The sequence below is a fragment of the Micromonas pusilla genome (genome assembly GCF_000151265.4).
Source record: "Micromonas pusilla CCMP1545 genomic scaffold MICPUCscaffold_5, whole genome shotgun sequence".
Taxonomy (NCBI): domain Eukaryota; kingdom Viridiplantae; phylum Chlorophyta; class Mamiellophyceae; order Mamiellales; family Mamiellaceae; genus Micromonas; species Micromonas pusilla.
In genome coordinates this window covers 297,248-323,341 of record NW_003315886.1, presented here as the reverse complement: position 1 = coordinate 323,341, position 26,094 = coordinate 297,248, and the positions used below count along the sequence as shown (strand labels likewise).

The 26,094-nt window shown below is 66.7% G+C and overlaps 15 protein-coding genes across 15 annotated transcripts; 8 read left to right on the top strand and 7 right to left on the bottom strand.

The window, feature by feature from the left end:
* Positions 1–409: 409 nt before the first annotated feature.
* Positions 410–1,903, top strand: MICPUCDRAFT_16983 (uncharacterized protein; the record flags this gene model as incomplete). Its single annotated transcript, XM_003058712.1, has 2 exons — positions 410–745; positions 917–1,903. 2 exons carry the CDS (start codon positions 410–412, stop codon positions 1,901–1,903), a joined length of 1,323 nt encoding a protein of 440 aa, XP_003058758.1.
* A 708-nt stretch (positions 1,904–2,611) lies between these two features.
* On the bottom strand, positions 2,612–3,592 carry MICPUCDRAFT_5086 (uncharacterized protein; the record flags this gene model as incomplete). Its single annotated transcript, XM_003058351.1, has 2 exons — positions 2,612–2,838; positions 2,887–3,592. Coding segments are annotated over 2 exons (933 nt in total), but the record flags the coding sequence as incomplete, so codon positions are not given.
* Positions 3,593–4,065: 473 nt separating this feature from the next.
* On the top strand, positions 4,066–5,187 carry MICPUCDRAFT_16788 (uncharacterized protein; the record flags this gene model as incomplete). The annotated part of the gene is made up of 3 exons (XM_003058711.1): positions 4,066–4,257; positions 4,461–4,608; positions 4,799–5,187. 3 exons carry the CDS (start codon positions 4,066–4,068, stop codon positions 5,185–5,187), a joined length of 729 nt encoding a protein of 242 aa, XP_003058757.1.
* Positions 5,188–5,324: 137 nt separating this feature from the next.
* ODA1 (flagellar outer dynein arm-docking complex protein 1) lies at positions 5,325–7,286 on the top strand. The gene is made up of 2 exons (XM_003058710.1): positions 5,325–5,383; positions 5,619–7,286. The coding sequence occupies exons 1-2, from the start codon at positions 5,366–5,368 to the stop codon at positions 7,242–7,244; spliced, it is 1,644 nt and encodes a 547-aa protein (XP_003058756.1). The 5' UTR covers positions 5,325–5,365; the 3' UTR covers positions 7,245–7,286.
* Positions 7,287–7,528: 242 nt separating this feature from the next.
* Positions 7,529–7,882, bottom strand: MICPUCDRAFT_17044 (uncharacterized protein; the record flags this gene model as incomplete). The annotated part of the gene is made up of 1 exon (XM_003058350.1): positions 7,529–7,882. One exon carries the CDS (start codon positions 7,880–7,882, stop codon positions 7,529–7,531), a length of 354 nt encoding a protein of 117 aa, XP_003058396.1.
* A 1,036-nt stretch (positions 7,883–8,918) lies between these two features.
* MICPUCDRAFT_57858 (uncharacterized protein) lies at positions 8,919–10,241 on the bottom strand (the record flags this gene model as incomplete). Its single annotated transcript, XM_003058349.1, has 1 exon — positions 8,919–10,241. The coding sequence occupies one exon, from the start codon at positions 10,239–10,241 to the stop codon at positions 8,919–8,921; it is 1,323 nt and encodes a 440-aa protein (XP_003058395.1).
* An 834-nt stretch (positions 10,242–11,075) lies between these two features.
* MICPUCDRAFT_8378 (uncharacterized protein) lies at positions 11,076–11,537 on the top strand (the record flags this gene model as incomplete). The annotated part of the gene is made up of 1 exon (XM_003058709.1): positions 11,076–11,537. A coding segment is annotated over one exon (462 nt), but the record flags the coding sequence as incomplete, so codon positions are not given.
* Positions 11,538–12,125: 588 nt separating this feature from the next.
* On the bottom strand, positions 12,126–12,341 carry MICPUCDRAFT_57856 (uncharacterized protein; the record flags this gene model as incomplete). Its single annotated transcript, XM_003058348.1, has 1 exon — positions 12,126–12,341. The coding sequence occupies one exon, from the start codon at positions 12,339–12,341 to the stop codon at positions 12,126–12,128; it is 216 nt and encodes a 71-aa protein (XP_003058394.1).
* A 143-nt stretch (positions 12,342–12,484) lies between these two features.
* Positions 12,485–16,354, bottom strand: PCB (pyruvate carboxylase; the record flags this gene model as incomplete). Its single annotated transcript, XM_003058347.1, has 2 exons — positions 12,485–15,121; positions 15,143–16,354. The coding sequence occupies 2 exons, from the start codon at positions 16,352–16,354 to the stop codon at positions 12,569–12,571; spliced, it is 3,765 nt and encodes a 1,254-aa protein (XP_003058393.1). The 3' UTR covers positions 12,485–12,568.
* A 249-nt stretch (positions 16,355–16,603) lies between these two features.
* Positions 16,604–17,176, bottom strand: MICPUCDRAFT_57853 (uncharacterized protein; the record flags this gene model as incomplete). Its single annotated transcript, XM_003058346.1, has 1 exon — positions 16,604–17,176. The coding sequence occupies one exon, from the start codon at positions 17,174–17,176 to the stop codon at positions 16,604–16,606; it is 573 nt and encodes a 190-aa protein (XP_003058392.1).
* Positions 17,177–18,094: 918 nt separating this feature from the next.
* On the top strand, positions 18,095–18,577 carry MICPUCDRAFT_57851 (uncharacterized protein; the record flags this gene model as incomplete). Its single annotated transcript, XM_003058708.1, has 1 exon — positions 18,095–18,577. The coding sequence occupies one exon, from the start codon at positions 18,095–18,097 to the stop codon at positions 18,575–18,577; it is 483 nt and encodes a 160-aa protein (XP_003058754.1).
* Positions 18,578–20,774: 2,197 nt separating this feature from the next.
* MICPUCDRAFT_49588 (SAM dependent methyltransferase) lies at positions 20,775–21,855 on the top strand. The gene has a single exon (XM_003058707.1). The coding sequence runs from the start codon at positions 20,806–20,808 to the stop codon at positions 21,712–21,714; it is 909 nt and encodes a 302-aa protein (XP_003058753.1). The 5' UTR covers positions 20,775–20,805; the 3' UTR covers positions 21,715–21,855.
* Positions 21,816–23,533, bottom strand: NADP-MDH (NADP-dependent malate dehydrogenase chloroplast precursor; the record flags this gene model as incomplete). Its single annotated transcript, XM_003058345.1, has 2 exons — positions 21,816–23,230; positions 23,455–23,533. 2 exons carry the CDS (start codon positions 23,531–23,533, stop codon positions 21,990–21,992), a joined length of 1,320 nt encoding a protein of 439 aa, XP_003058391.1. The 3' UTR covers positions 21,816–21,989.
* A 268-nt stretch (positions 23,534–23,801) lies between these two features.
* MICPUCDRAFT_57847 (uncharacterized protein) lies at positions 23,802–25,007 on the top strand (the record flags this gene model as incomplete). Its single annotated transcript, XM_003058706.1, has 1 exon — positions 23,802–25,007. One exon carries the CDS (start codon positions 23,802–23,804, stop codon positions 25,005–25,007), a length of 1,206 nt encoding a protein of 401 aa, XP_003058752.1.
* A 408-nt stretch (positions 25,008–25,415) lies between these two features.
* Positions 25,416–25,928, top strand: MICPUCDRAFT_57846 (uncharacterized protein; the record flags this gene model as incomplete). Its single annotated transcript, XM_003058705.1, has 1 exon — positions 25,416–25,928. The coding sequence occupies one exon, from the start codon at positions 25,416–25,418 to the stop codon at positions 25,926–25,928; it is 513 nt and encodes a 170-aa protein (XP_003058751.1).
* Positions 25,929–26,094: the final 166 nt, after the last annotated feature.

The following is a 26,094-nucleotide window of genomic DNA, read 5'->3' as shown; positions in this document are numbered from 1 at the left end:
CACGGGTCTCAGCATCCGCGCGCGACGTCTCGAGAGAGCGGCGGCGCGGGCGCGAGACCTGTGCGCGTTCGTCGCGACGGGCGCGCCGTGTCCGCGCGGCGACGCGTGCAGACGGCTCCACGACGTCGACGCGTACCTCGCGAATAAGCCCACGGACGTGCCCGACCGCGTCTGTCCGCACGTCGAGCGCGGTCTGAGATGTCCTCACGGGCTGCGGTGCCGGTTCGCGGGCACGCACGCGGAAGACGAAGCGGCGCCGGGGAAGGTCAGGAAGACGACGCCGGCGGGCGACGACGAAAGCGAAACGTTCGCGTACGGTTTCGAGCGGAACGCGCTCGGGGACGACCTGCAGCGCGCGCTCGCGCGCAACGCCCGCGCGCTCCCGCGCAGCGACGCGGTCCTTCGCGAGATGGATATCGAGCTGCGATGCTTATCGCGCGCGCAGGCGGCGGTGAGAAACGGCGCGCGCGCGGGCGTTACTTCTCGGGGCGGCCATCTCGGCGCGCGCGAACCGCCGTCGGACACCAACCCCCGCGACGGCGCGCGGCGCGTCGACTTCCGCGGAAAGCTCTACGTCGCGCCGCTCACGACGGTGGGGAACCTGCCGTTCCGACGCGTGTGCGTGGGCCTCGGCGCGGACGTCACCATCTCCGAGATGGCGATGGCGTCCAACGTCCTCAAGGGCGACCGCGGCGAGTGGGCGCTGTTGCGGCGGCACCCGTCGGAGAAACTCTTCGGCGCGCAGGTGTGCACACTGGTCCCCATACGACCGCGTTGGCGTGGTGAACGCCGATCCTTAAGGACTTTTCCCGGCGTCTCTCTGCGCCCACCCCTCGCTTTCAATCCCCGCTCTCGACGCCTTTCAACTCCGTCTGACGCCTTTGAACTCCACCCCGACGTTCGCTCGCACGCACAGGTGTGCGGCGGCTGGCCGGACCTCCTCGCGCGCTGCGGCGAGCTCCTCGACGACGAGCTCGACTGCGACTTCGTGGACGTCAACATGGGGTGCCCGATCGACGGCGTGTGCGCGAAAGGCGCGGGGAGTTCGCTGTTGAGAGACGCCGAGGGGGTGGCGCGGATGGAGCGCGTCGTTCGCGCGGCGTCGCGGTCGATGCGTCGCGCGCCGTTGACGATAAAACTGCGCATGGGATACGACGACGACCCGTCGAAGCACGTCGCGCACGAGATCGTCGCGCGCGCGAAGAGCTGGGGCGCGCACGCGGTGACGCTGCACGGCCGCACGCGGCAGCAGCGGTATTCGCGCGCGGCGGATTGGGCGTACGTCGAGCGTTGCGCGGCGGCGGCGCGCGAGACGTCGACCCCCCTCATCGGCAACGGCGACGTCTTCTCGAGCGCGGATTACGAGCGTCACATGTCCAGCGGGTCGCTCGCGACGTGCATGATCGGCAGAGGCGCGCTCATCAAGCCGTGGGTCTTGACCGAGATTAAAGAGCGACGCGTGTGGGACATCTCCGCGCGAGAGCGTCTGGACCTCTTCGAGCGCTTCGGCGCCTTCGGCCTCGAGCACTGGGGCGCGGACGAGAAGGGCGTGGAGACGACGCGACGGTTCATGCTCGAGTGGATGTCGTACACGCACCGGTACGTCCCCGTCGGGCTGCTCGAGCGCGGGGTGTCGCAGACGATGGCGCTGCGGCCGCCCGCGTACGTCGGGAGGAGCGACCTCGAGACGTTGCTGGCGTCGGATAAGACGGAGGACTGGCGGCGGGTGGCGCGGATGTTTTTGGGGCCGGAGGCGCCGGGGTTTCGGTTCGTGCCGAAGCACAGGTCGAACAGTTACAGCGCGGCGTGCGACGCGGCGGCGGCGGCGCGGGGGGTTGGCGGGGGTGGGGGCGAAGAGGAGGAGGACGACGGGGAGGAGGAGGAGGAGGAGGAGAACGGGTGAGTGATTGACGCTACGGTAGAGGTTGTTACGGTCGCGGACGACGCGTGGAAACATCCCGTCAGCATCGTCGGATCGATCGAACGAAATGAGATTTTTCATACTTGGTCGCGCGTCGTCGCCGTCGCGCGCGATGCAGGCGAGCGGGACGACGAAGACCGCCACCGAGTCGCCGTGCGAGGACGCGACGAAGAAAGCGCTCGCGTGTGCGTCCCAACCCGCGACACCGCGTAAACCTCGCGCTCGAACCCCGCGTCGCGTCGATCGACCCGGTCGATGGTTCGGCACCCGCGAGATCAGATCGTTGGTCCCCACACTGGTTCCCATACGACCGCGTTCGCGTGGTGAACGCCGATCCTTAAGGACTTTTGCTTTCGTTCGCTCGCGCTTCGATCTTCTCGTCTCACGCGTCCGCTCCTCGCAGGCGCAACGACTCACGGGGAGAACAAGGCGAAGATGTGCGAGCCGCTCTTCACGGCGTATCGAGAGTGCAGGAAAGCGGAGCAAAAGGAGATCGTTCGGAAGCGCATCGAGAACCGCAAGTCCATGTTCTTCTCGGTCTCGGAGCGATCCTAGCTAAAAAATAGCCTAGTCTAGCCTTCGTCTCGGTCTAGTGAAACTCACGTCGTCCGCCTTATAAATCGCGCCGATCATGATATCCCAGAATTCCTTCGCGGGCCAATCGCCACCCGTATCCCTAAACCTCGTGGCGACGGCGCAGTTCGCGGGCTTCCCGCTCTGTTTCCAGAAGTCGCACACTGTTTGGCCCGCGGATAAATCGCTGGCGCACTCGACGTCGACGCGCATTTTTTCCACCTCGAACAATTCCGGGTCGATGGCGTAAAGCACCGCGCACGGGTCGTGCAGCGGTGGTCCGTCTTCGAACCCGAACACGTCCTCGTACGTCTTCGCGAAGAACTGCATCCACGCATCGACGACTTCGAGAAAGTACGACGCGAGAAAAATTCCCCCTTCACCCTCATCACTCGGCGTCCACGGTCCATCTGCACTGGGATGAACAATAATCTTTTTCCAGACGTCTCGCACTCGCTCGGTATAGATAGCGGTGTGCGTCAGCTCGAGCGGCACCATCGTCAAGTCCACTCCGGACTCGAACACGCACTTCGCCGCTTCCGGATCGCACTGCATGTTAAACTCCGCGACCGGACCGGTGTTCCCTCGCCCCATGGAGCCGCCCATGAAGACGACGCTCAACGCGGGTATCAACTCTGGATACACCGAGAGAAACAACGCGACGTTCGTGAGCGCGCCGGTGGCGACGAGCTTGAACTTGAACGCATCTTTCGGCCGCCCCCTCGCGTCGTGCTCGCGCTTGCACCGCGTCACGGCCTCCGCGATGGCGTGCACGGCCTTCCCCGGGTTCGCCTCCCGGTCCGCCGGCGGTATCACGACTCCGTCGAGCCCGCCGGCTCCGTGGATCTCAGGGCAGTTTCGCCGCGGCCGCACCAGAGGCTTGTCCGCGCCCTTGAACACCGGCACGTCGTCCTTCCCGACGAGGTGAAGCACCCTGAGCGCGTTCTCCGTCGCCGCTTCGAGCGGCGCGTTCCCGCACACGGTGCTCACGCCCACGAGATGGGGTACGTACTCCTGGTGTCTCACGTCGTCGGGATAGTGCGTCGCCAAAATGATGGCCATCGCGTCGTCGTGCCCCGGATCGCAGTCGAGCCAGATGTACGTGTAGGGGCGCTGCTCGACCGACGTTCCCGCTGCCGGCGCATCGTCCGCGTTCTTTCTCTTCGACATGATCGCCCGCTCGCGCGGCGAACAGTGCGGCGGGCGCGAGCCACGACGACCTTCTCATCACTGAAGGATGTTGAATCAAAAAGTGAAAAAGTGCAGCAACGCTGACTCACACCATCGAGACGATGCTAGGGTTGCGCGCGTGCGGTCCTCGGCTGGGTCACGCCGGCGCGCGCCTCGCGCGATGGCGCCTCGCGCGCACCCCTCGCCGCGCGCCCGCGGCCCCGGGCCGAGCGCGCGCCGCGTCCGCGGACGCGGCGGACGTCCCCGAGCCGCCGTCGGCACCGAGCGCTCCTAGGACGTGGAAAAAACAACCCAAGCTCGGATCCCCGGAACGCCCGAGGCCGCCGCCGACGTTCGTGCGCCCGCCGTCGCCGCCGGAGTCCCCGGAGACGTTCAAAAACATGGTCCTCCTCGTGGACAAGCCGCGCGGGTACACGTCCTTCGACGTCGTCGCGCGCGTGCGCGGCATCGCTCGTCGGATGGGCGTGAAAAAAGTCGGCCACTGCGGCACGCTGGACCCGATGGCCACCGGCGTGCTCGTGCTGTGCGTCGGCCAGGCGCGTTCTGTCTCACCCTGGTCCCCATACGACCGCGTTGGCGTGGTGAACGCCGATCCTTGAGGACTTTCTCTCCCGGCGTTCGTATCTCTCCGCCCATCACCCCTCGCTTTCAATCCCGACACACCACGATGTCTTTCAACTCCGTCTGACACCTTTCAACTCCACCCCGACGTTCGCTCGTACGGAACGACCCTCAGGCGACGAAGCTCGTGGACTCGTACACGGGCATGGACAAGGCGTACGTCGGGACGATGAAGCTCGGCGAGAGGACGCCGTCGCAGGACGCGGACACGGCGCCGGACGCGACGTTCCCGTGGGAAGGGATCGCGGACGACGAGCTCCGCGACGCGGCGGCGAAGCTCGTCGGCGACTTGAAGCAGGCGCGTCTGGTCCCGCCCGTCGTCACGCCGGTCCCCATACGACCGCGTTCGCGTGGTGAACGCCGGTCCTTAAGCACGTTTCCCGTCGCATCTCTCCGCCCACCCCTCGCTTTCAATCCCCGCCCTCGGCGCCTTTCAACTCCGCTTCTGAAGCCTTTCAACTCCACCCCGACGTCTGTCGCCTCGCGCGGGAGACGACCCTCAGCTGCCTCCGATGTACAGCGCGATCAAGGTGAAAGGGAAGCGGCTGTACGAGTCCGCGAGGAAGGGCGAGGTCGTGGAGCGGAAAACAAGAGACGTGCGCGTCGACGCGTTCGAGGTGGAGCGCGACGCGACGAACAGGCAGTTGGTGCACTTCAAGGTGGAGTGCGGCAAAGGGACGTACGTGCGCACGCTCGCGCACGACCTAGGCGAGTCGTTGGGAAGCGCCGCGCATCTCACCGCGCTGCGGCGCGTGCGCGTGGGGGAGTACGACGTGGACGACGCGTGGACGATAGACATGCTGAACGACGCGTGCGCGCCGATGGTAGAGGCGGCGGAGGACGCGAAGGCGGCGGCGGCGGCGGCGGCGGGCGGGAGGTAGCGCGACGGATGCGGTGATGCTGTAGGCCCATATTCACTATCTTTAACCTGCAAGCTTCCGCTCGTCAACCCTCCCGTCTCACCCGCAAGATTCTTAATCGGGCGCGACGTCTGACCGCGGAGGGCACTTTCCAGTCGCGCGGGCACGCGCGCGCGCACGACCGGGACGACTCGCCGCGATGGGTCGGGGAGACATGGTGCGCGTCGCGTCCTCTTCGATCGTCGTCGACCCGGACCGTCCCCCCGCGCGCGCGTCGCCGCGTCGCCGAACCGATTCATTCATCCTCACGCCGCGCGCCCCCGCCCGAGCGCTCGATCGACGATCGATAAAGTAGAAATCGTCCCTCCCGCGACGAGCGTCGACCGACTGACGCCGCCGCCGCCTCCCTCGCACGCGTCCCCCCCCACCCTCCCCCCGCTCGCGACGAACAGACGAGCGCCGTCGAGCACGAGCTCGAGGAGCTCCGACGGAAGTACAAGATCATGGAAGCGAACCGCAAGGCGTACAGCGAGGACTCGCAGAATCACATCCGACGACAGCGGCAGATCATCGATAAGCTCAAGGCGGACAACGCTAACCTGAAATCCGAGCTCGTCGTGGACCAGCAGGACTCCGGGGCGCCGCCGCCGCTGAGCGTGCAGAACGAGATCGTGCGCTTGGGCGACTTCGCGGACATGTACACGCGCAAGATCGAGATGGAGAGGAGGCGCGTGGAGGAGCTCGACGAGCACCTGGCGCTCTCGGACGCGAAAATCTTTGAGCAGAAGAAGGCGATGGGGGGCGTGAACGCCCCCGCGGATGACGACAACCGCGTGCACATGTCCGTCACCGTCCTCGAGAAGAAGGTGGATAGGACGCTGATGAACTTCAACGAGGCGCTCGCGAAGAACAAGGCGCTGCGGGAGACGATCGACAACTTGCGAAGGGAAAAGATCGGGTTCGAAGCGGTGTACCGCAAACTCGAGAAGGAGCTGCAGGAGAAGAAACGCGAGATGGCGAGCGTCATCGACACGTCGAACATCTCGTACGAGGCGAGAGATCAGGCGCAGAACGAGATCGCGGCGATCCGCGCGCAAGGGGACAAGGAAGCCGCCGCGTTCGACGTCGAGTGGCGGGAGCTCGGGAAGATCTTAGAGCACGACCGAAAGATGAAGGAGCTCGCGATGCGAAACAAACTCAAAGCCGCGGAGCTCGGGCTGTCGCTCGCGGAGGCGTCGGACGAGAAGCTCAACAAGAAGTCGCTCAGAGGGAAGAAGGAGATCACCGAGATGGCGAAGAAGGTGGAGACGTACGAGGAAGCGTTCACGAAGATCCAAGCCGCGACCGGGATCACGGACATCGACGACCTCGTGACGTCGTTCATCGCGGCGGAGGATCAAAACTTTTCGCTCTTCAATTTCGTAAACGAGCTCAACCAAGAGCAAGAGAAGCTCGAGGAGCAAGTCCAGGAGCTCCAGGCGGAGATCCGGAAGTTCCGCGGGAACGGGCCGGACGACGACGGCCAGCGGAAGAAGATCCTGAAGGAGCTCGAGCAGAAGCTCGAGCGCACGGACGCCTCCACGGCGTCGTACGAGAAGCGGTTCCAGCGCGTCACGTCCATCGTCCGAGCCCTCGGCGCGGGCGTCTCCTCCATCTACCACAAGATCGGCTGCGACACCCCGGAGAACAGAGAGTACCTCGGCGACGACGGCGTCAAGGAGGACAACATGCTGATGTACCTGGGGATCATCGAGCAGAGGGCGAACGAGATCATCGCGGCGTACGTCGCGAAACTCTCCGCGTCGGGCGGCGGAGGGAGGTACGGCGGGAAGATCGTCGCGCGACCGACCGGGCCGCCGACGCCGCCGAAGGGCGCGATCGCGGGCGTGAGCATCGACCCGCCGACGACGGCGCCGGACGACTACGGACGCGACGACGAGAGCGAGGAAGAGGTTGACGACCGACCGCTCACGCGCGAGGAGCTGCAAGAGAAGACGCTGCGGTCGCTGAGCAAGCGCGAGAGTCAGGGCGGCGCCGGCGGCGCCGGCGCGAAGAAGCGAGGCGCGAAGAAGCGATAGTCTGTCTGTCGTCGTCTGTTGTATCATCGAAGGAAATCGTACATCGCATCGCATGCTAAATCAAATCGTAGTGACCGAACGTCGGCGTCCGTTTCGTTCAGGGCCGTTCTATACGAGCGAACGTCAGGGTGGACTTGAAAGGCGTCAGTTGGCGTTGAAAGGCGTCGAGGTGTGTCGGGATTGAAAGCGGGGGATGGGCGGAGAGACACGCCGGGAAAAGTCCTTAAGGATCGGCGTTCACCACGCGAACGCGGTCGTATGGGGACCAGTGTACAGAACGCGCCTCACGTCACGCACGCGACGCCTCGGCACGCGGCGAAAAAAATCACGATCAACGCGAGCGCTGCGACGCCGACGACGGCGCACCACATCTTCACGTTCCCCCACCACATCCGTCGGCGCAGCCGGTTCGACGCGCGCTTGAACGTGTGCGCGGTCGCCTGCAGCGCGTCGGACTTGTCCAGGACGTTCTCGAGCTTCTCGCCGCGGTCGATGACGCGCGAGATGTTGTCGACCATCACCGCGCGGACGTCGCGTAACTTTTCGTTCGCCTCGCGCAGCTTCTCGTCGTCGTCGTCGTCGTCGTTCGCTTCGCCGACGCGCGTCGCTCGCGGGGTTTCATCAAGCTCGGACGACATCGCCTTGATCGCGACGCCGAACGCCGCGAGGTGCTCGAGCCCAAGCCCGCGCGGCCGCGCGGCGACCGCGGACGGCGCGTCGCCGTGTCTCCTCTCGAACTCCGCGCGCGTCGTCTCGAGCCACCGGAACGCGCGCGTCGCCTGCGGGTCTGTCGCGTCGCCGTCGCTCGAAGACGACGACGCGCCTCTGCCTCTCGTCGGGGGCGCGAGCGCGGCGACGACGCCGAACACCGCTCGCGGGGGAAGGTCCGTCGACGTCGTCGTCGACGTCGACGTCGTCGACAGCGCGAGTCCCTCCCCGAGCGCGGCGCGCGCGGGCGGCGCGGGCGGCGGGGACGCGATCAGCGTGTAGCACGCGAGGCCGCCGTCGCCGGCGAGCGGCGTCGCGTAGAACCCCGCGCCGTCGCGCGCGTGCTTGCGCAGAACCTCGAGCGCGCGGTCGTCGAAGCCGCGCGCGAGCGCGGCGTTCGCCGCGTGCGACGCGCACACGACGGGCGGGAGGGATCCCCCGGCGGCGCGACCGACGAACGCGTAGACGAACCCGGGCATGCGAGGAGCCCAGACGCGGGGAGAGGTGTGCGCGGAGGGTCGGCTCACGAGGGCGACGCGAAGAACCCTCGGCCTTCCGTCCGACGTATTTTCTCGGGACAGACGACGAACGCGTGACTTTTGATGATGAATACGTTGTAACCTTCCGCGTGCTATCGTTTCTATTCAGCGCTACCTTCGGAGCGCGGCTAGTTCGCGACGGTCGCCGCCGCCGCGCCGGTGGTTTCGCCGTCCGGGTGGTCCAGCTTCTGTCGCTTCGCATCCAGAGCTGCGGGCGAGAGGAACGAAGGGGAGAGAAGGAGAAACCGCGGTGAGCGAGAGCGACCGAAAAAAAAAAAGACGACATAAAAAAAAACGAGCGTCCCGCGCGTCCCGGTGGCATCAAAGTAGGCAGGTCGTGTCTCCACGCCTGATCCAGATGTCCTCTTCACGCCGTGAAGTCGGATGTCCCTATCTGAGGTTTATCTTCACGCGCCACCGGTTCGGTTCAGGCCGGGTCGAGAATGAAAAAAAAACGCACAGCCCCCCCCGCGGAAAAAAAGAAACCAAACCAAAAAAAACCAAAGCGACGCGCACCCGCGATGGCGTCGTCCTCCCTCTTCTGCTCCTCGATCGCCGCCGTCTTGATCCTCTCCGCCTCCTCCGCCGCCTCCCTCGCGAGCGCGCGCTCGCTCTTCTTCGCGATCGGCCGCAGTCGCCCCTCCTTCTTCGCAATCAACCGCACGCGGCCGGTGAGCTCCTTCGTCCACGCCCGCAACGCGTCGATTGTAATCTTTTCGTACTTTTCTCGGTTCAGCCAGTCGCGCAAGTCCGTGAACTCCGCGAGCCAATGGCCGACCATCTTGAACACGTGGGCCTTGATCATCCGCAGCGGCGTGTGGTGCCCCGGGAGTTGCGTGATGTCCAGGTATTCCATCAGCAGCCGGCAGTTCGCGTCGCCCTCGATCGGAAGCGGATTCGCGAGATCCCGCGTCGGCGCGAACGGCGGATCGGAGAAGAGCGACGGGTTCTCCAAGAGAGGGTCCGCGGACATGACGCCGTCCGCGCCGGTCGCTTCCAGGCACTTCCTCGCCTCGGCCAACGTACGCACGTCCCCGTTCGCGATCACCGGCACGGTGAGCCGCTCTTTGATCGCCTTTATGAACGCCCAATTCGCTCGAACGTCCGACGCGCGTTTCTGCTCTCGCGTCCGCCCGTGAATCGCGACGAGCTGCGCGCCCGCGTTTTGCACCATCTCCGCGTACTGTATCGACGTCTCTAAGTCGTCGTACACGCGTATCTTCGCCGTGACGGGCACGGACAGCTCCTTGTCGAGTATGGATATCAGATCGTGCACGGTCTTCCAGTCGTCCATGAGAAACGCGCCGTATCGCCCCTTCTTCGCGATGCGTTGCGGGCATCCGAAATTGATGTCCACGCCGTCGCAGTGCGGCGCGACGAGCTTCGCCGCGGCGAGGAGCGTCGCCGGGTCGTTCGCGCAGAACTGCACGAGCAGCGGGCGGTCCGCGATGCCCTCCACGGTCGTGAAGATCTCCGCTCGGTACTTTAGGTCTTCCACGAACAGCCGCGCGTGAATCATCGGCGTGTACGCGAGCGTCGCGCCGTACCGTCGGCAGAGCGTTCGGAACGCGAGCTCGCTCTGGTCCACCATGGGGGCGACGTGGAAGCGCGGCGAGCCCATGGACTCGAAGAACGCGTAGCCCTTGAGCTTGGTCTGCGGCGTCGTCGCGATCGCGGGCGCGGGCGCGTCGGCGGCGTCGGCGGTCGGCGGATCGCCCGCGACGGCGACGGCGTCGTCGACCGCCGCCATCGTCGTCGTCGTCGTCGTCGTCGTCGTCGTCGCGCCGCCGCGAAGGCTTCGCGCGAGGACGAGGAGCGGCGGCGACGGCGGCGCGGCGGCGGGCGAGCGCGCGCGGGCGGGGGAGGGCGCGAGTCGTGCGAGAAGCGCGGCGACGGCCCCTCGCATGAACCGGGCGCTCCGCGGTGTGCGAGGGCGGCGCGCCAGTGCCGGTCGCGAGCCAAACTTCAGTCTGTTTCATGCGTGGCGCTCTTACTCTTCAGTGTTTGGCTGGCGGCGCGAACGTTCGTCGCGTCGTCGCCTCGACGCGTCCGCCGCGCCGTCTCCGCGCGTCCGCGCACACCCTCGCGCGCCACCGCGGCGGAACCGCCGCCGCCGCCGCCGACGACGACGACGACGTCGGCCATGCGAGCGTCGACCGCGCGCGTCCCGACCGCGCGCGTCGTCGTCGTCGTCGCGCTCGTCGTCGCGCTCGTCTCGCGCCTCCACCCCGTCGCCGCCTCCTCGAGCGTCGCCTCGCCGTCGCCGTCGCCGCCGCCGCCTCCCTGGGGTCTCGACCGCATCGACCAGCGCGACCTCCCGCTGGACAACGCGCCGTTCCTCCCGAGCGACGCGGCCGCGACCGCGACCGCGACCGCGACCGCGTCACCGCGGGACTGCCCGGGCCTCGGCGTCCACGTGTTCGTGCTCGACAGCGGACTCGACGCCGAGCACGTCGCGTTCGCGGGCCGCGTCGGCGTCGGCTACGACGCGCGCGACGACGCCGCCGCCGCCGCCGCCGACATCGACGACGAATTCGAATTCGCCGACGCGCGTACCGACTGGCGCCCGATCGACGCGCACGGCCACGGCACGCACGTCGCGTCCGTCGCGACGGGCTTCGGCCTCGGCGTCGCCAGGTGCGCGACGACGCACCCCGTGCGCGTCTTCAACGCGGACGGCCGAGGGACCACCGCGCGCGTCCTCGACGGCCTCCGGTGGGTCGCCGACCGCGTGAAGAACGGCACGAGTGGCGGCGCGCTTCGACCCGCGGTGGCGCTGCTGTCCATCGGCGGAACCCGATCGAGCGTCTTGAACGCCGCGGTGGACGCGTTGAGCGACGCGAGCGACGTCGTCGTCGTCGTCGCCGCGGGGAACCAGGGCGAGGACGCGTGCGCGCACTCGCCGGCGTCGTCGCGTCGCGCGATCGCCGTCGGCGCGGTCGACGCGACCGATCGAAGGCTGGGGTTCAGTAACTACGGGCCGTGCGTGGACGTGTTCGCGCCGGGGACGGACGTGCGCGGGGCGGTTTCAGCGTCGGTCTCCGCGGTCGGTCACGGCGGCGAAGAAAACGCGACGAGGCTCGCGCGCGGGACGTCCACGGCCGCGCCGTTCGTCGCCGGCGTCGCCGCGGTGTTTCTGTCGCACGTCCCGCGCGCGTCCGCGGAGGAGACGCGTACCGCGGTGCTCGACGGCGCGGCGGTCGGCGTCGTGAGAGACGCGGGGGAGGGGTCGCCGAACAGGCTCGTGAACGTGCGCGGCGCGTTGGCCGCGGCGAAGGCGGCGACGCGGCCGCCGCCGCCGCCGCCGCCGCCGCCGCCGCCGCCGGTGAAGCGACTGTGGCGTTTGGGGATGTTCGGTGACGTCGCGGCGTCGTTCTAGCGCTCGCTCGTTCGCGGGTTCCAGCTCTCTCTCTCGGGTACGGCGAGTCCCCGGTTGCGAAGCGGTAATAATAAAAACCTCCTGTCGTCGGCACACATCTAAAACTCGTCCCACCACTGCAGAGAATCGGATTCGTTCGCTCCCAGACTAGCTAGCTCGGGGATGGACCGCGCCTTCCTTCGCGCCGAGCCGCGTCCGTCCGGGGACGCTCGCTCGCGCTGCCACGCGGACGCGATCGCGCGCGGCCGTTCGGACTCATGACTCCGGCGGCGGCGGGCACGTCTCCTTCGGATGCTTCGCCTCGTAGTGCACCTTCATCATGTTGTAGTTTATCAATTGCGCCGCGCAGATCGGGCACGACGCCTTGAACGCCGCCGCGCGAGCTTTCAGGTCGGACTTGGCCTCCTTCTTCCCCGCGTTCTTCTTCGCGTTCTTTTCTTGCGCGTTCGCTTTCGCGTTCCCGCGAGCCATCGTTCGGCGTGCTCCAGGCGCGAGCGCGCGTCTCGGACGAGCGTGGTGACAAGTGGCAGGGATTCGGACAGATAGACGAAATCAAGTCATCAGCGTGCCGTGTTTCGTGAAGAAGAGCGAGAGAACAGGTCGAGAGAACTGATGAAAGAAGCCTCGCGTCTGTGGTATACACGCACGCACTCGTAACACACTCCCGCCTCCGCGCGCCGCCCTCATCATCACTCCACTCACACGCCGTCCGCTTTGATCGCGACGAGCAGGTCCCCCGCGCGGCACCCGTCCCCCGCCACGACGCCGACGTGCCGAATCGGCCCGTCGCACGGCGCGCTCACCGTCGTCTCCATCTTCATCGCCGACAACACCACGAGCGGCGCGCCCGCCTCGACGATCTCCCCGGACGTCACGAGCACCTCCACGACCTCGCCCGCCATCGGCGCGCCGACGGAGCCGATGTCCGCGGGGTCGCTGCGCTCGCGGCTTGCGAGCAGCGTCTTCTTCGTCGCGCCGTCGTCCGTCTTGTCTTCGATCTCCACCACGCGCGGGATGCCGTTCATCTCGAAAAAGACGTCGCGCGTGCCGGACGGCAACAGCTCGCCGATCGCCTTCAGCTTGATCGACGCCTTCACCCCGGCTCGGAGCTCAACCTCGCACTCTTCGTCGATTTCGAGTCCGACGAGGAATGCCTTCGTGGGCAACGTCGTGAGCGGGCCGTGAAGGTTCAGCTTCCGGACGTAATCGTCGAACACGGTGGGGTACATCGCCGCACTCAGGGTGTCGCGCCAGGTGATCAATTTCGACGCGTGCTTTCGCATGATGCCGTCGCGCAGCTCCGTGAGGTCCTGGTCCGGGATCTCGCTCCCCGGTCGCGTCGTGTACCCGTTATCCTTACCCTTGAGCACGCGCGATCGCAGCGGTTCCGGGAACCCGCCCGCGGGCTGACCGATGTACCCTTGGAAGTACTCCACGACGCTCGTGGGGAACGACAGCGTCTCCGCGTTTTCGACGACGGAAACTTCGTCCAAGTCGTTGGCGACGAGGAACTGCGCGAGGTCGCCGACCACCTTCGACGACGGCGTGACCTTCACGATGTCGCCCAAGACTCTGTTCGCCGTCGCGTACGCCGCCTTGATCTTGTCCCACTCGCTCCCTAGGCCGTTGCTGAACGCCTGGAATTTCAAGTTCGTGTACTGTCCGCCCGGCATCTCGTGCACGTACACGTCCGCGCTGCCGGATTTGATCCCGGACTCGAACGGGGAGTACAACCCCCGCGTCTGCTCCCAGTAGTTGTTCAGGGTGAGAATCTTCGGCATGTCGAGCCCAGTGTCGAGCGACGTCCCTTGCGTGCTTCCGATGAGCGCGCCGATGGACGGCTGCGACGTGAGCCCCGCCATCGCGTCCGTGCAGACGTCCACGACGTCCGCGCCCGCCTCCGCGGCGGCGAGCATCGACGCGACGCCCGTGCCGGCGGTGTCGTGCGTGTGGACGTGGATCGGCAGGTCCGGGAACTTCTCGCGCAGCGCGCCGACGAGCATCGTCGCCGCGCGCGGTTTCAGCAAGCCGGCCATGTCCTTGATCGCGAGGACGTCGATCCCGTGCGCGACGAGCTGCTCGGTGAGGTGGACGTAGTACTCGAGCGAGTACTTCTCCTTTGAAGGGTTCGCGACGTCGCCGGTGTAGCACACGGTCGCCTCCACGACGCCGTTCGCGTTCCGCACCGAGTCGATGCCAAACTTGAGGTTGTCGAGGTAGTTGAGGGAGTCGAACACGCGGAACACGTCCACGCCCGCGATTCTGGCCTCCTTCACGAACGCGTCCACGACGTTATCCGCATACGACGTGTAGCCCACCGCGTTGGCGCCTCTCAGGAGCATCTGAAACGGAATGTTCGGCACCGCCTCGCGCAACGACTCGAGACGTCTCCACGGACACTCGTGAAGGAACCGAAGCGACACGTCAAACGTCGCGCCGCCCCACATCTCCAGCGAGTACGCGCTCGCGAGCGCCTCCGCGGTGTACGGCGCCGCGGCGAGTATATCCCGCGTGCGCATCCGCGTCGCGAGGCAGGACTGGTGCGCGTCGCGCCACGTCGTGTCCATGATGAGCAACCCCTCGTGGTCGCGCACAGCCTTCGCGAATCCCGCGGGGCCGGCCTCGTCCAGGATCTGCTTGAATCCCCTCGGCGGGCTCGGCGTCGACGGGACCGGCGGCGTCGGCTCTTCGACGATCGGCGCGGGCCCGACGGCGCCCGGGTGCTTCGCGCCGTTGACCGCCACCTCGCCGAGGTACGTCAGCAGCTTCGTCATGTCGTCGCTGCCGACGTCGAGCTCGAAGAGGCTCGGGGTGGAGTCGATGAAGTCCGTCGCGAAGTCCCCGGACAAGAACGTCTCGGACTGGAGCACGTTGAGGAGGAACGGGATGTTGGTCTTGACGCCGCGGACGCGAAACTCGGACAACGCGCGGTACATCTTCTGCACGACGCCGTGGAAGTTTTTCTCCTTGCACGTGAGCTTCACGAGAAGCGAGTCGTAGTTTGGCGACACGCGCGAGCCGACGACGACTTCGCCGTCCAGGCGCACGCCCATCCCGCCCGGGGGTCTGTACACCTCCACCTTGCCAAAGTCCGGCGCGAAGTTCAACTGGGGGTCCTCCGTCGTGATCCTGCATTGCATCGCGAAGCCTTGGACGACGACGTCTTCCTGCGACGCGATGCCAATCTCCGCGAGCGTCGCGCCGCCGGCGATGAGGATCTGCGATTGCACCAGGTCGATCCCGGTGACTTCCTATGTGACCGTGTGCTCGACTTGTATCCGCGGGTTCACCTCGAGGAAGTAGTGCCGGCCTTCTTTGTCCACCATGAACTCGACGGTGCCGGCGTTGCGGTAGTCGACGTGCTTCGCCAGACGCACGGCGTCGTCGTGGAGCGTCTTGCGAAGCTCGTCCGACAGCTCCGCCGCGGGAGCGAGCTCGACGACTTTCTGATGCCGTCGCTGCACGGAGCAGTCGCGCTCCGCGAGGTGCACGACGTTCCCGTGCGCGTCCGCGAGGATCTGCACCTCGATGTGCCGCGGCGCCTCGACGTATCGCTCCAGGAACATCCGCCCGTCGCCGAACGCGCCCAACGCCTCGGACGACGCCCTCGTGAACCCTTCCTTCAGGTCGTTCATCGTGCGCACGATGCGCATCCCGCGCCCGCCGCCGCCCATGGCCGCTTTCAGCATGATCGGGAACCCGAACGTCTCCGCGAAAGCCTCCGCCTCGGCGAAATCGTCGGTGGCCTCATCCGTGCCCGGCACCAGCGGCAGGTCGCACTCCTTCGCGAGCCGCTTCGCGATCACCTTGTCTCCCATCTGCGCGATCGTCTCGCTCCTCGGGCCTATAAACGTCAAACCTTCTTCCTCGCATCTGCGCGCGAAGTCCGCGTTCTCGGACAGGAAGCCGTATCCGGGGTGGATCGCCTGCACGCCATTCTCCAGCGCGGTCTTTATGATGTCTTCGTATCCGAGGTACGCGCCGACCGGGGTCTCGCCCACGCCGACGCAGTAGGACTCGTCGGCTTTGTACCGGTGCGTCGCGAGGCGGTCGGCTTCGGAGAAAATCGCGACGGTTCGCATTCCGAGCTCGGTGCCCGCGCGGAAGACGCGAACCGCGATCTCGCCGCGGTTCGCGCACAAGATCTTTGTGAGCTCGCCGGACTTGCAACGCAGGATGCCCTGCAGCGAGGACGGGCAGACGTCGTCGTTCGCGCGGTCCTCCTTCGTCGGCTCCGCGATCGCGCGCGCGGAGACGTCGCCGCGCGTCTTCGAGTCGCCGCCGCTCTCGCGGTCGCGGTCGATCGCCGCGGCGCGCGGCGTCGTCGCTCGACGACGATGCCCTCCAAACCCTCTCGCCTCGAAAGTCCGACAGCCCCCGCCGCCTCGAAACCCGCGCGTCGCGGCGACGCGCTCGGCGGCCGCGGGCGCGGCGGTTCGCGCGCGCGCGAATATCGGCGCGCGCGTCGCGCTCGCGGACGCCATCGTGTCGCGGCGAGAGACGTCTCCGTCGCACCGCGCGTCGCGTTCTCCCCGCTCCGAAAGGTCGCGTGCTTTTTCTTTTTCCGTGGCTTTTTACGCTGGTATCGATCGAGATATGACGAGTAAACGAGCGACACAGGGTACTGTACCGGCGTCGTCCTCTCATCGTTCTCCGTTCAACTCGTCGCTACGCTCGCATCATCCACTCGCCGCGCCCTCCTCCCTCCCTCCCTCCCTCCCTCCCTCCCTCCCTCACCACATCGACCGCACCGCCCCGACCTTGACGTACGTCGCCTCCCCCGTGGCGCACCGAAACGCCTCGCCGCCGTGGTCGTCGTCGCCAGCCGCGCGCAACTCCATCGTCACCTTCACCCTGAACGGCTCCTTCGCGTCCTTCACCTCCACCGCCTTGGTCGTGATCTCGATCTCCGTGCCGGGGGGCAAGCGATCGTTGACCTCCATGCTGAAACTCTTCGTGAGCACGAGCGGCGGCCGCGGGAGCACCGACTTATCCATCAGCGTCACCCCCGCCTGCCACGCGCCGTGACAGATCATCAACGCGTCCATGACGCCCGTGGAGACGATGCCGGGGAGGCCCTGGTAGTCTTCGCCGACGACGACCGTGGACCGCAGCGCGCCCACGATGGCGTCGTCGTCGACGCCAGGGTCGCGCTCGTCCCTGTAGCTCTTCAGCCCGAGCCCGCGCTCGTGCGAGTTCCCGCACACGAAGCACTTGGAGTGCGCGTCGTAGGACGCCTGAGGATCGTTCCACGAGCGAACGTCGGGGTGGAGTTGAAAGGCGTCAGAAGCGGAGTTGAAAGGCATCGAAAGCGGGGATTGAAAGCGAGGTGTGGGCGGAGAGAGACGACGGCAAATGTCCTTAAGGAACGGCGTTCACCACGCCGACGCGGTCGTATGGGGACCAGTGTGAGGAGAACGCGCCTGGACGGATTTGATGGGCGCCGACGGATCCGGCGGCGCGACGCCGGCAACCGCCGCCGGGTGCCTCGGCGAGTTGCACGGGTTCACCTCCACGCCGCGCTTCGCGAGGCGCTCCCACTCTTCTTTCTTTTCGTTCGCGTCCGAGGTGGCGTAGCCGCGCTGGGCGACGGACTCCACGGTCGACCACGGGCCGTGATGACTCGACACGCGACGCGTCTGCTGATGATGATGACGTCGCGGCCGCGGCTGCTGCGCTTTATGGCGGCAACGTATCGGATCGGCGGCGGTCTGCGAAGCGGACCACGACGCCGCGGAGGACGTCGCGCCGATTCGGCCGGCGCATCGCGCGTTCGCGAGAGAATCTGCGCAGAGGCGCGACGCCGCGCGGGTCGCGTTGCGAAGCATGGCGACGCGCGCGACGAAGACGACGACGCGCGCGACGAAGACGACGACGCGCGCGACGACGAAGAATGCCCGCGCCGATCTACTCGCGGCTCGCGCTTTTCGAAAAGATTCGAAGACCGACGACGACGACGGCCGGGTCGCGCGACGCGCGGTGCCGCGTCGCGGGCGCGCTGGACGAGCGCCGCGCGGTCGCCGCGGGGAGCGTGAACGGACGCTCGCGCGACGTGCGCGCGCTGCGGTGTGAGGGAGACGTCGCGTCCGTCGACGTAAATATCGTCGTCAACATCAAGTCGCTTTCGTCGGAAATATCTCGCCGCGCCCGCTTCGTCTCGTCCAGTCCCACGACGCGAGCGTCGCGTCGGACCCCTGCCGCTCAGTCGCGGCCGGCGCTGGACGATGCCCGCGCCGCCGTTCCTCGTCGGCCTGAGCGCGGGGGCGTCGCTCACCGCAATCGTCCGCGTCGTCTCGACCGCGGGCGACCGCGGGAGGAAGCCGAAGTCGTCGTCAACCGCCGGCGGCGACGCGCGGGGTGGGGGTGGAGACGACGACAGCGCGTCGAAGACGAAGAAAAAGAATGTCATCGCCGACGCGTCCTCTTCTCGCCGCCCTCGCCTCGTCGTCAAGCCGAAGCCGTTCGTGCGCGCGCCGGAGGATCCGCCCCCGGACGACCCGTGCCCCAAGTGCGGCGGCGGCGGACGCGCGACGTGCGTCGAGTGCGCGGGGAGAGGGCGGACCAACTACCCGAATCAGGCGATGCTCCCGCCGAGCGCGTGGCCGGAATGGTGCGGGTACTGCCGCGGCAGCGGGAGGATATACTGCGCGAGCTGCTCGGGGTTGGGGAAGAAGCGCGGGAAGATCGGGTTCGATCTGAACGACTGACCGACGGGTCGGTCTTCGGAGTAGCGGCAGCGAGACGCGCGATAGCGGGGACGTAGCGGGGACGTAGCATCTAACAGAATCTATCATACGCGAAAAGTCGACGACGACGAAGACGACGTCACCCGCTCGCGAGCCGGGATAACAACGCGTCGACCAGCACCAAATCGTCCCCCGGCGCGTCGTCCTCCGTCTCCGCGTCTTCCTCCTCCTCTTCTTCCGCGTCCAGAAGCAGCGCGTCCAGCCCCCCGGGCGTCGTCGCGACGGCGCGCGGCCCCGGCGGCCGACCCGCGCCCGCGCCGTCGCCCGAGCGCGTCGGCTTTTTCCGCGAACCGCCGCGAGCCGGGGCGCGACGCCCGACCGCGGAAGAAGACGGAACGGGAACGTCGACCGTCGCCATCGCGCGTCGCAACACCGCGGCCGCGCGCCGCATCGCGCGCCTTGCCGCATCGCCGCGGCACTCTTCGGCCGCGTCATCAGCGTCAGCGTCCTCGGGGTCGAGAAACGCGCGCGTCGCCGCGACGAGCTCGCGAACGTCCGCGGCGGCGTCCTCCTCCGCGGCGACGAAATCGCGCGCGAGCGCGTCGCTCGCCTTGATCGCGTCCGCGACGATGACCGCGCCGACGTTGGTCTCCGCCGCTCTGACCGCCGCGGATCGCGCGTTCACGAGCTCCTTCCGCGTCGCGTGCAGCTCGTCGCGCAAGATTCGCATCGCGCGTTCGCGCGTCGCGCGTTCCGTCTCCGCCTCTCTCCCGAAGTCGCCGTTCGCCGCCGCCGCCGCCGTCGCCGCCGCCGCCGCGCGGAGCGTCTCCTCGCCCCTCGCGCGCTCCGCGGCGACCGCGGCCGCGACCGCGGTCTCGATCGCGGCGAGATGCTCGCGACGCGCGTCGCTCCGCGGGTCGCCCGCGCCCTCGCTCGCGGCGACCTCTTCCTCGAGCCTCGCGAGCTTCGCCTCCGCGCGCGTCCTCGCGTCGCGTTCCCTCCGCGTCGTCTCCGCGGAACTCGCGAGCCTCGCTTCGAACATCGCCTCCGCGCGCGCGCTCGCTTCCTCCGCGGCGACCGCGACGGCGCGAGCCACCTGCGCCTCGACGACGTCGTCGGCGCGCCGCGCGCGTATCCGAAGCCCCGCGTTGTCCGCCTCGAGCGCAGCCATCTCGCCGTCGACGACGTCTACGATTCTCGCCTCGGCGCGTTCGGCGCGCTCGCGCGACTGCCGCAACAGCTCGCGCATCTTGTCCGTCGCGAGCTTCTCCTCCTCCACCGCGACGCTCGCGTCCTCCGCGCGCGATCGCATCAGCGCGATCACCGCGTTCGCCTCTTCGAGCGCGATGGACGTCTTCGCGTGCCTCCCTCGGAGCGCGTCGAGCTCCGCGCGCGTCGCCGAGAGCGTCTCCTCGAAATCGCGCGCCATCGCGTCTCTCGTCTCGTCCCACGCCTCCGCGTCGTCCGCCGCGTCGCGGCGCGCCGCGTCCAGCGCCGCGTTCAGGCTTCGGACCTCGTCCTCGAGCTCGGACGCGACGCGCGCGTCCTCGCGCAGCCGCGTCGCCTCGCGCGCCTTGGCGTCGAGTCGTCGACGGAGCTCGTCGATGGAGAGATCCGTCTCCGCCGCGGGGGCGATCGAGCACGACGCCACCGGCGAGGGCGAGGTGGAGAGCCGCCTCCCGCGGAGAGCCGCGGAGGCGAACGCGGAGGATGGGGGCGTCGGCGGCGGCGCGCGCGACGCGGACGCGGACGGAGGAGGCCGCGGCGTCGCGGCGGTGATGGACTCGGCGCGCATCATGTCCGCCATCGCGTTCGCGACGACGCCGCGCTCGGCCGCGAGCGCGGTCATCGCGCGCTCGCGCGCGGCGGCGACGCGCTTCTGCTCCCTTCGCGCGCTGAGCAGGTCCGTCATGTCGGCGACGGACGGCGGGGGCGACGGCGACGAGGGCCCCGCCCCGCGCTCCCTGTTGTGAACTCCGACGAGAAGCTCTGCCGATGCCGCCTCCTCTGTCCTGTCCGAGGGGAAACGTTCTGTTGAAAGGCGCGGTATGGGTCAACACCCGGGTTGAAACCGAATTACATTTTTTTGGGGTCGACGTCGCGGTCAATTTCATCGACAGTGAGCGAGCGCTGTGAGCCGTCCAAATGCCGTCGTTTCGCTTCTCATCAGCCTTTCCGCGATCGAAGGTCGCGCGCGGGAACACAACGACGGGCGACGCGGTCGCGCTTCGAAACCCATCTCCGACGATATGGCGGACTTCGTCGGCAAGCAGTTCACCAAGGACGAGGTCGCGGACAAGGTCCTCGAGCAGTACGACGAGGAGCAGACGCGCGTGTTCTACCAGTGCGTGATGGGCGGTGGCGGGTACGACATCCACTTCGGCATCTACAAATCCCCCACCGACGGCGTGAAGGAGAGCTCGCAGCACACGACCGACTGGATGATGACGCAGATGGAGTGGGCGATGCCGACTCCGCTGAACGCGTCGCATCGCGTCTTAGACCTCGGGTCCGGCCACGGCGGCGGCAGCCACGCGATGGCGCAGCGATTCGGTTGCAAAGTCACCGGGTACAACCTCGGCCCCGGGCAGAACGCGCTCAACATGACGCGCTGCAAGGAGCTCTCCATCGACCACCTCGTCGACGCGAAGGTCGGGAACATCAACGATCCGCTCCCGGAGGAGTGGACGGACGCGTTCGACGCGGTGTGGAGCTGCGAGGTCTTGTGCCACGCCGGCGACAAGGTGGCGCTGTTCAAGGAGCTCGTCCGATGCCTCAAGCCCGGCGGCGTCTTCGTGTTCTCGGACATCATGGGCGCGGACGGCGCGGACGAGAAGGCGCTGAAAGGGTTCACCGATCGCAACGCGACGACGTTCATGGGGCGACCGTCGATGTACAATGAGTTCTTGAAAGACTCCGGGTTCATGTACGTGACGTGGTGGGACGGGAGCCATCACCTCGAGCGGTATTTCCGCAACATGCTGTCGCAAATCCACGACAACCGCGAGGAGATGACGTCCAAGGGAATCACGGATCAGTACTTGGACAACTGGGTGTCCTCGCTCACGGAGCGCGCAGACATTCAGAAGGAGAAAGGGGTGTTCGCTTGGGGCGTCTTCGTCGCGCGGAAGCCCCTGGAAGGGGAGCTCGTGCTGTGATCGGCGAGGACGACCGCGGCGGGCGAGGGAGCGCGGCGATCGACAGAGAGCCGCGTTCCCCGGAGACGAATTCCCCTGCATAAAACATGCATTCATAACATACGTGACACAATATTTTTTATATATATAACGACACGAGTTATTCACTCGCGCGTGCGCATACTGCAATGAATCGATAATCGATCGCGACTGACGCCAGCCGTATTTCGGCCGCGGGCATCGCGCGGAAAAGGAATAATATGGTGAACCCGCCGTGGCGCGCTTTGCTTTCGCGCTCAGTTCTCGCCCGGGAGCATCGTGTCCGTGCCCGCGCCCTGGAGCTCGCACGCGCCGCCGAGCTTCCCCGTGAGGTGCGAGACGCAGTCCGCCTCCTTCGTGAGCTCCTCCTCGCTCGCCTTGATCTTCTCGCGGAGCCAGTCGTTGATCTCCAAACCCTCGACGATCTCGTACGACCCGTCCCCTTTGCTGCGGCACGGCATCGAAAACACGATCCCCTCCGCGATCCCGTACGGGTTCCCGTCCGTGCTGACCGCGGTGGAGAACCAGTCGCCCTCCGGCGTCGGCGTCACGAGGGATTTGATCGCGTCCGCGATGGACACCGCGGTGGACGCCGCGGAGGACCGGCCCCACTTTTTAATCAACGCGCCGCCGCGCGTCTGAATCGTCGGCGTGAACTCCTCCTCGAGCCACGCGTCGTCGCCGATCACCTCCACCGCCTTCTTGCCGTCGATCTTCGCGTTCACGAAATCCGGCACCTGCGTCGTGGAGTGGTTCCCCCAGATCGTGACGTTCGAGACGGTGTCGTAGAACACGCCCGCCTTGAGCGCCAGCTGGCACTTGGCGCGGTTCTCGTCGAGACGCGTCAACGCGTGGAAGTTCTTCCGATCGAGGTTCGGCGCGTTCTCCATCGCGATGAGCGCGTTCGTGTTGCACGGGTTACCGACGACGCACACCTTGCACGTCTTGTTCGCCACCTCGTTCAGCGCCTTGCCCTGCTCGACGAAGATTTGGCCGTTCATCTCGAGGAGATCCGAGCGCTCCATCCCGGGCCCGCGCGGCTTGGCGCCGATGAGCAGCGCCCACTCCGCGTCCTTGAAGATCTTCAGCGGGTCGATCCCGATGTTGACCTGGCGGAGGAGCGGGTAGAGCGAGTCCTCGAGCTCCATGGCGACGCCCTCGAGCGCTTCCTTGGAGCGCTCGGAGCCGAGGAGGTTGAGGATGATGGGCTGGTCCGCGCCGTACACCTCGCCGGAGGCGATCTTGAAGAGGAGGTGGTTCGAGATCTGCCCCGCCGCGCCGGAGACGGCGACGACGATCGGGGTCTTCCACCCCGCGGACTTGGCCGCGACGTCGTTCGAGATGTCGTAGTTGAGCTTGAAGACGCCGTACGGCTCGCCCTCCTCCGCGGCCGCGCGGGTCGTCACGGAAACGCGAAGCGACGATTTCGCGAACGCCGCGCGAGGCGCGGCGGCGAAGACGCGCGCGTTCGCGAGCGCGGGGGACGCGGCGACGCGCGCTGCGGAGAGACGAAGAGAGCGGTCCGTCCGTCGCGGGGAGTGGAGGGGGCATGGCGCGCGTCAGTCGTCGTCGTCGCGCGCGTCGAGGAGGAGACGGCGAGAGAGGAGGGAACGACGCGAGGACGGACGGCGATCGCGCGACGCTTCCGGCCTTCTCCCGGCCGCCGCTTTTTTCGGGCGCGAACGATCGGAGCGCGCGCGCGCGCGGAGAGGAGGCGCGCACCCGCGCGGCGGCTCGTCGTGCTCGTCTTCGCCGCGGCGGCGAAGACGAGGGCGGTGGCGTTCGTGGCGATGGCGGCCATGGTGTGCGTGTGGCGCGCGGCGAAGGCGTCGGCGACTGTGTCGGACTCCGTGCAGGCTTTCGGGTGCGAAGAGACGCGGCTGATGAGACGAAGGGTCGACGCGACGCTGACTGGTCCGTTCGTCTCGTACAGTCATGGCTTCCGTCAGTCCGTACTACGTAGTAGTTTTTCGCACGGCACCTCTGTAAACCTGACGCGCCCGCGAAAGGGGCTCTCGCGGGCGCATCGCTCTCCGCGCGGAGGCCGGGCTGGCAGGCGCGCGGTCGTCATGGCGACGCTGGAGAACTTCCTCGACGCCGCGGCCGCGGCGGTGAACGCGAACGACGGCGCGACGCTCGCGCGGCTGCTCGACGTGAACCTCGCGGACGCCGCGCGCGCGGTCGAGGGCGCGATCGCGTCCGACGCGGGGCTCAATCTCGGCGCGCAGTGCGCGTCCAAGATCCGCGCGCCGTACGACGAGATATTCGCGCACCACTGCCAGTGCCTCGCGGCCAAGGCGGAGAACCGCGGCGACGACGCGTTCGTGTCGTGCAAGGCGACGACCGAGGCGTTCGTGAAGGACTACAGGACGTGCGACACCGCGTGGGCGATCGACGCGCTGGTGCGATTTGTGAAGAACGCGCGCGAGCTCGCGGACGTCGCGGACGCGGAGGCGGTCGCCGCGAAGAAGAAACCGGAGCGGCTCCACGACGCGGGCGCGCTGCTCATGCTCGTGTACAGGAACTCGTCCAACACGAGCGTGAAGGAGAAGAAGCGCGCGTCGCTGTTCCTCGTCGTGATGCTCTTCAAGATCTACTTCAAGCTGAACACGCTGCACCTGTGCAAAAACCTCATAAACGCGGTGAACCTGCCGACGTTCCCGCCGTTCGAGGGGTTCCCGAAGTCGCAGCGCGTGACGTACTCGTACTACGTCGGACGGCTCGCGGTGTTCGACGACGACTTCGAGAAGGCGGAGACGCACTTGACGTACGCGTTCGAGAAGTGCCCGCGGACGCATCTGAAGAACAAGACGCTCACGCTGAAGTATCTCGTCCCCGTCAAGCTCGCGCTCGGGAAGCTCCCCACGAAGGCGCTGCTGGAGAAGTACGGCCTGGACGAGTTCGTGGAGATAGCGGACGCGCTGCGGCAGGGGAACGTGCGGAAGTTAAACGACGCGCTCGCGAAGTTTCAGGTCGTGTTCATAATGCAAGGGACGTTTTTGGTCTTGGAGCGCCTGCGGGAGCTCGCGATTCGGACGTTGTTCGTCAAGGTGCACGCGTACTGCGCGGCGAAGTACCCCGCGAAGGCGAACCAGGTTTCGCTGGCGCTGTTCTTACGCGCGCTGCACTGGCTCGGGTGCGACGAGATGGATCTGGACGAGGTCGAGTGCGTCGTCGCGAATCTGATCATGCGGAAGAGGATCAAAGGGTACGTCTCGCACGAGAAGCGAGTCGTCGTGCTGTCGAAAGTGAGCCCGTTCCCGCCGTGGTGTTGATAGGGTAGAGTATTCGTACTGTCGTAGTTACCGCTAGCCGCTACTATTAATGAAGTTAAACCGTTGAACTATCGCCCTCGGGGCGGAGGCGGAGTCTCGTTCGGCGTCGCGCGCGTCGCCGGGGAGAATCGCTCTTCGAGCGAGCGAAAGCACGCCATGCTCCGGAGGCGGGAGAAATGAAGCCGACGAGCGACGAATTTTTTTCACCTGCGGAGATCGAGGTTTCTTGTGACTAAATACACATACATGCATTTCCGAGAGGTCCACGTCGGATTTCCGCCGACAATTCTGAGCCGGTAATTCGGGTACGGTAGATCGGGTAAAAATAAAAGTACGACGCCCTGCATTGTCTTACGCGCATCTCATCCCCCACCGCGTCCGTCCGCGTCCTTAAGCGACAGAATCATCATGGCGCCCGTGTGGGAGTCATGCTGCATGGCCATGGGCAAAGTCCTCGACGACAACGCCAAGCTGGGGTTCAAGCACGGAACGTTCGGGTGCATGGGCGACTGCAACGATTTCAGCTCGTACCAGTGCAGAACATGCGCGTGCTTCGGACCGGTGCAGGCCGGCATCAACAACGAGCTGCTCGACTCGTCGTGCTGCTGCGGCGTGTGCTGCGCGCTGACGCCGTGCCTCCCCGTCTTCGCGACGTGCCAGCGGTACAAGGCGAGGAAGCATTTTGAGATCGCACCCGCGTGCATCAAGTGCGGGAAAGGCGTCTGCGAAGACATCCTCTGCGCGTTCTTCTTTCCGGCGTGCGTCATGAACCAGATCGCGAACGAGTTCGGCGAGAAAGCAGCCTTCACGAACCACAAGATCCTCGATCTCATGAAGTCGCCCACGATGCAGCAGATGAAGTACAAGGGTTCCGCCGAGCCGAAGGCCGACCCGAAGAAGGCCCCGTCGAATAAGAAGTGAGCGATTTATCCGATTCCTTCCGACGTTCGAAGGTTTATCTCGACTCGGTCACCGCTACAACATACAAGGTCGTGGCCGCTGATGTTATAAACTATATAACCTATATGACTATCGTCCTCGGGGAGGAGGCTCGTACGCCGCGTACTTCGCCGGGGAGAACTTCTCT

Coding starts and splice junctions, on each gene's coding strand:
- MICPUCDRAFT_49588 (XM_003058707.1), top strand. CDS start 20,806: ATGGCGGACTTCGTCGGCAAGCAGTTCACCAAGGACGAGGTCGCGGAC.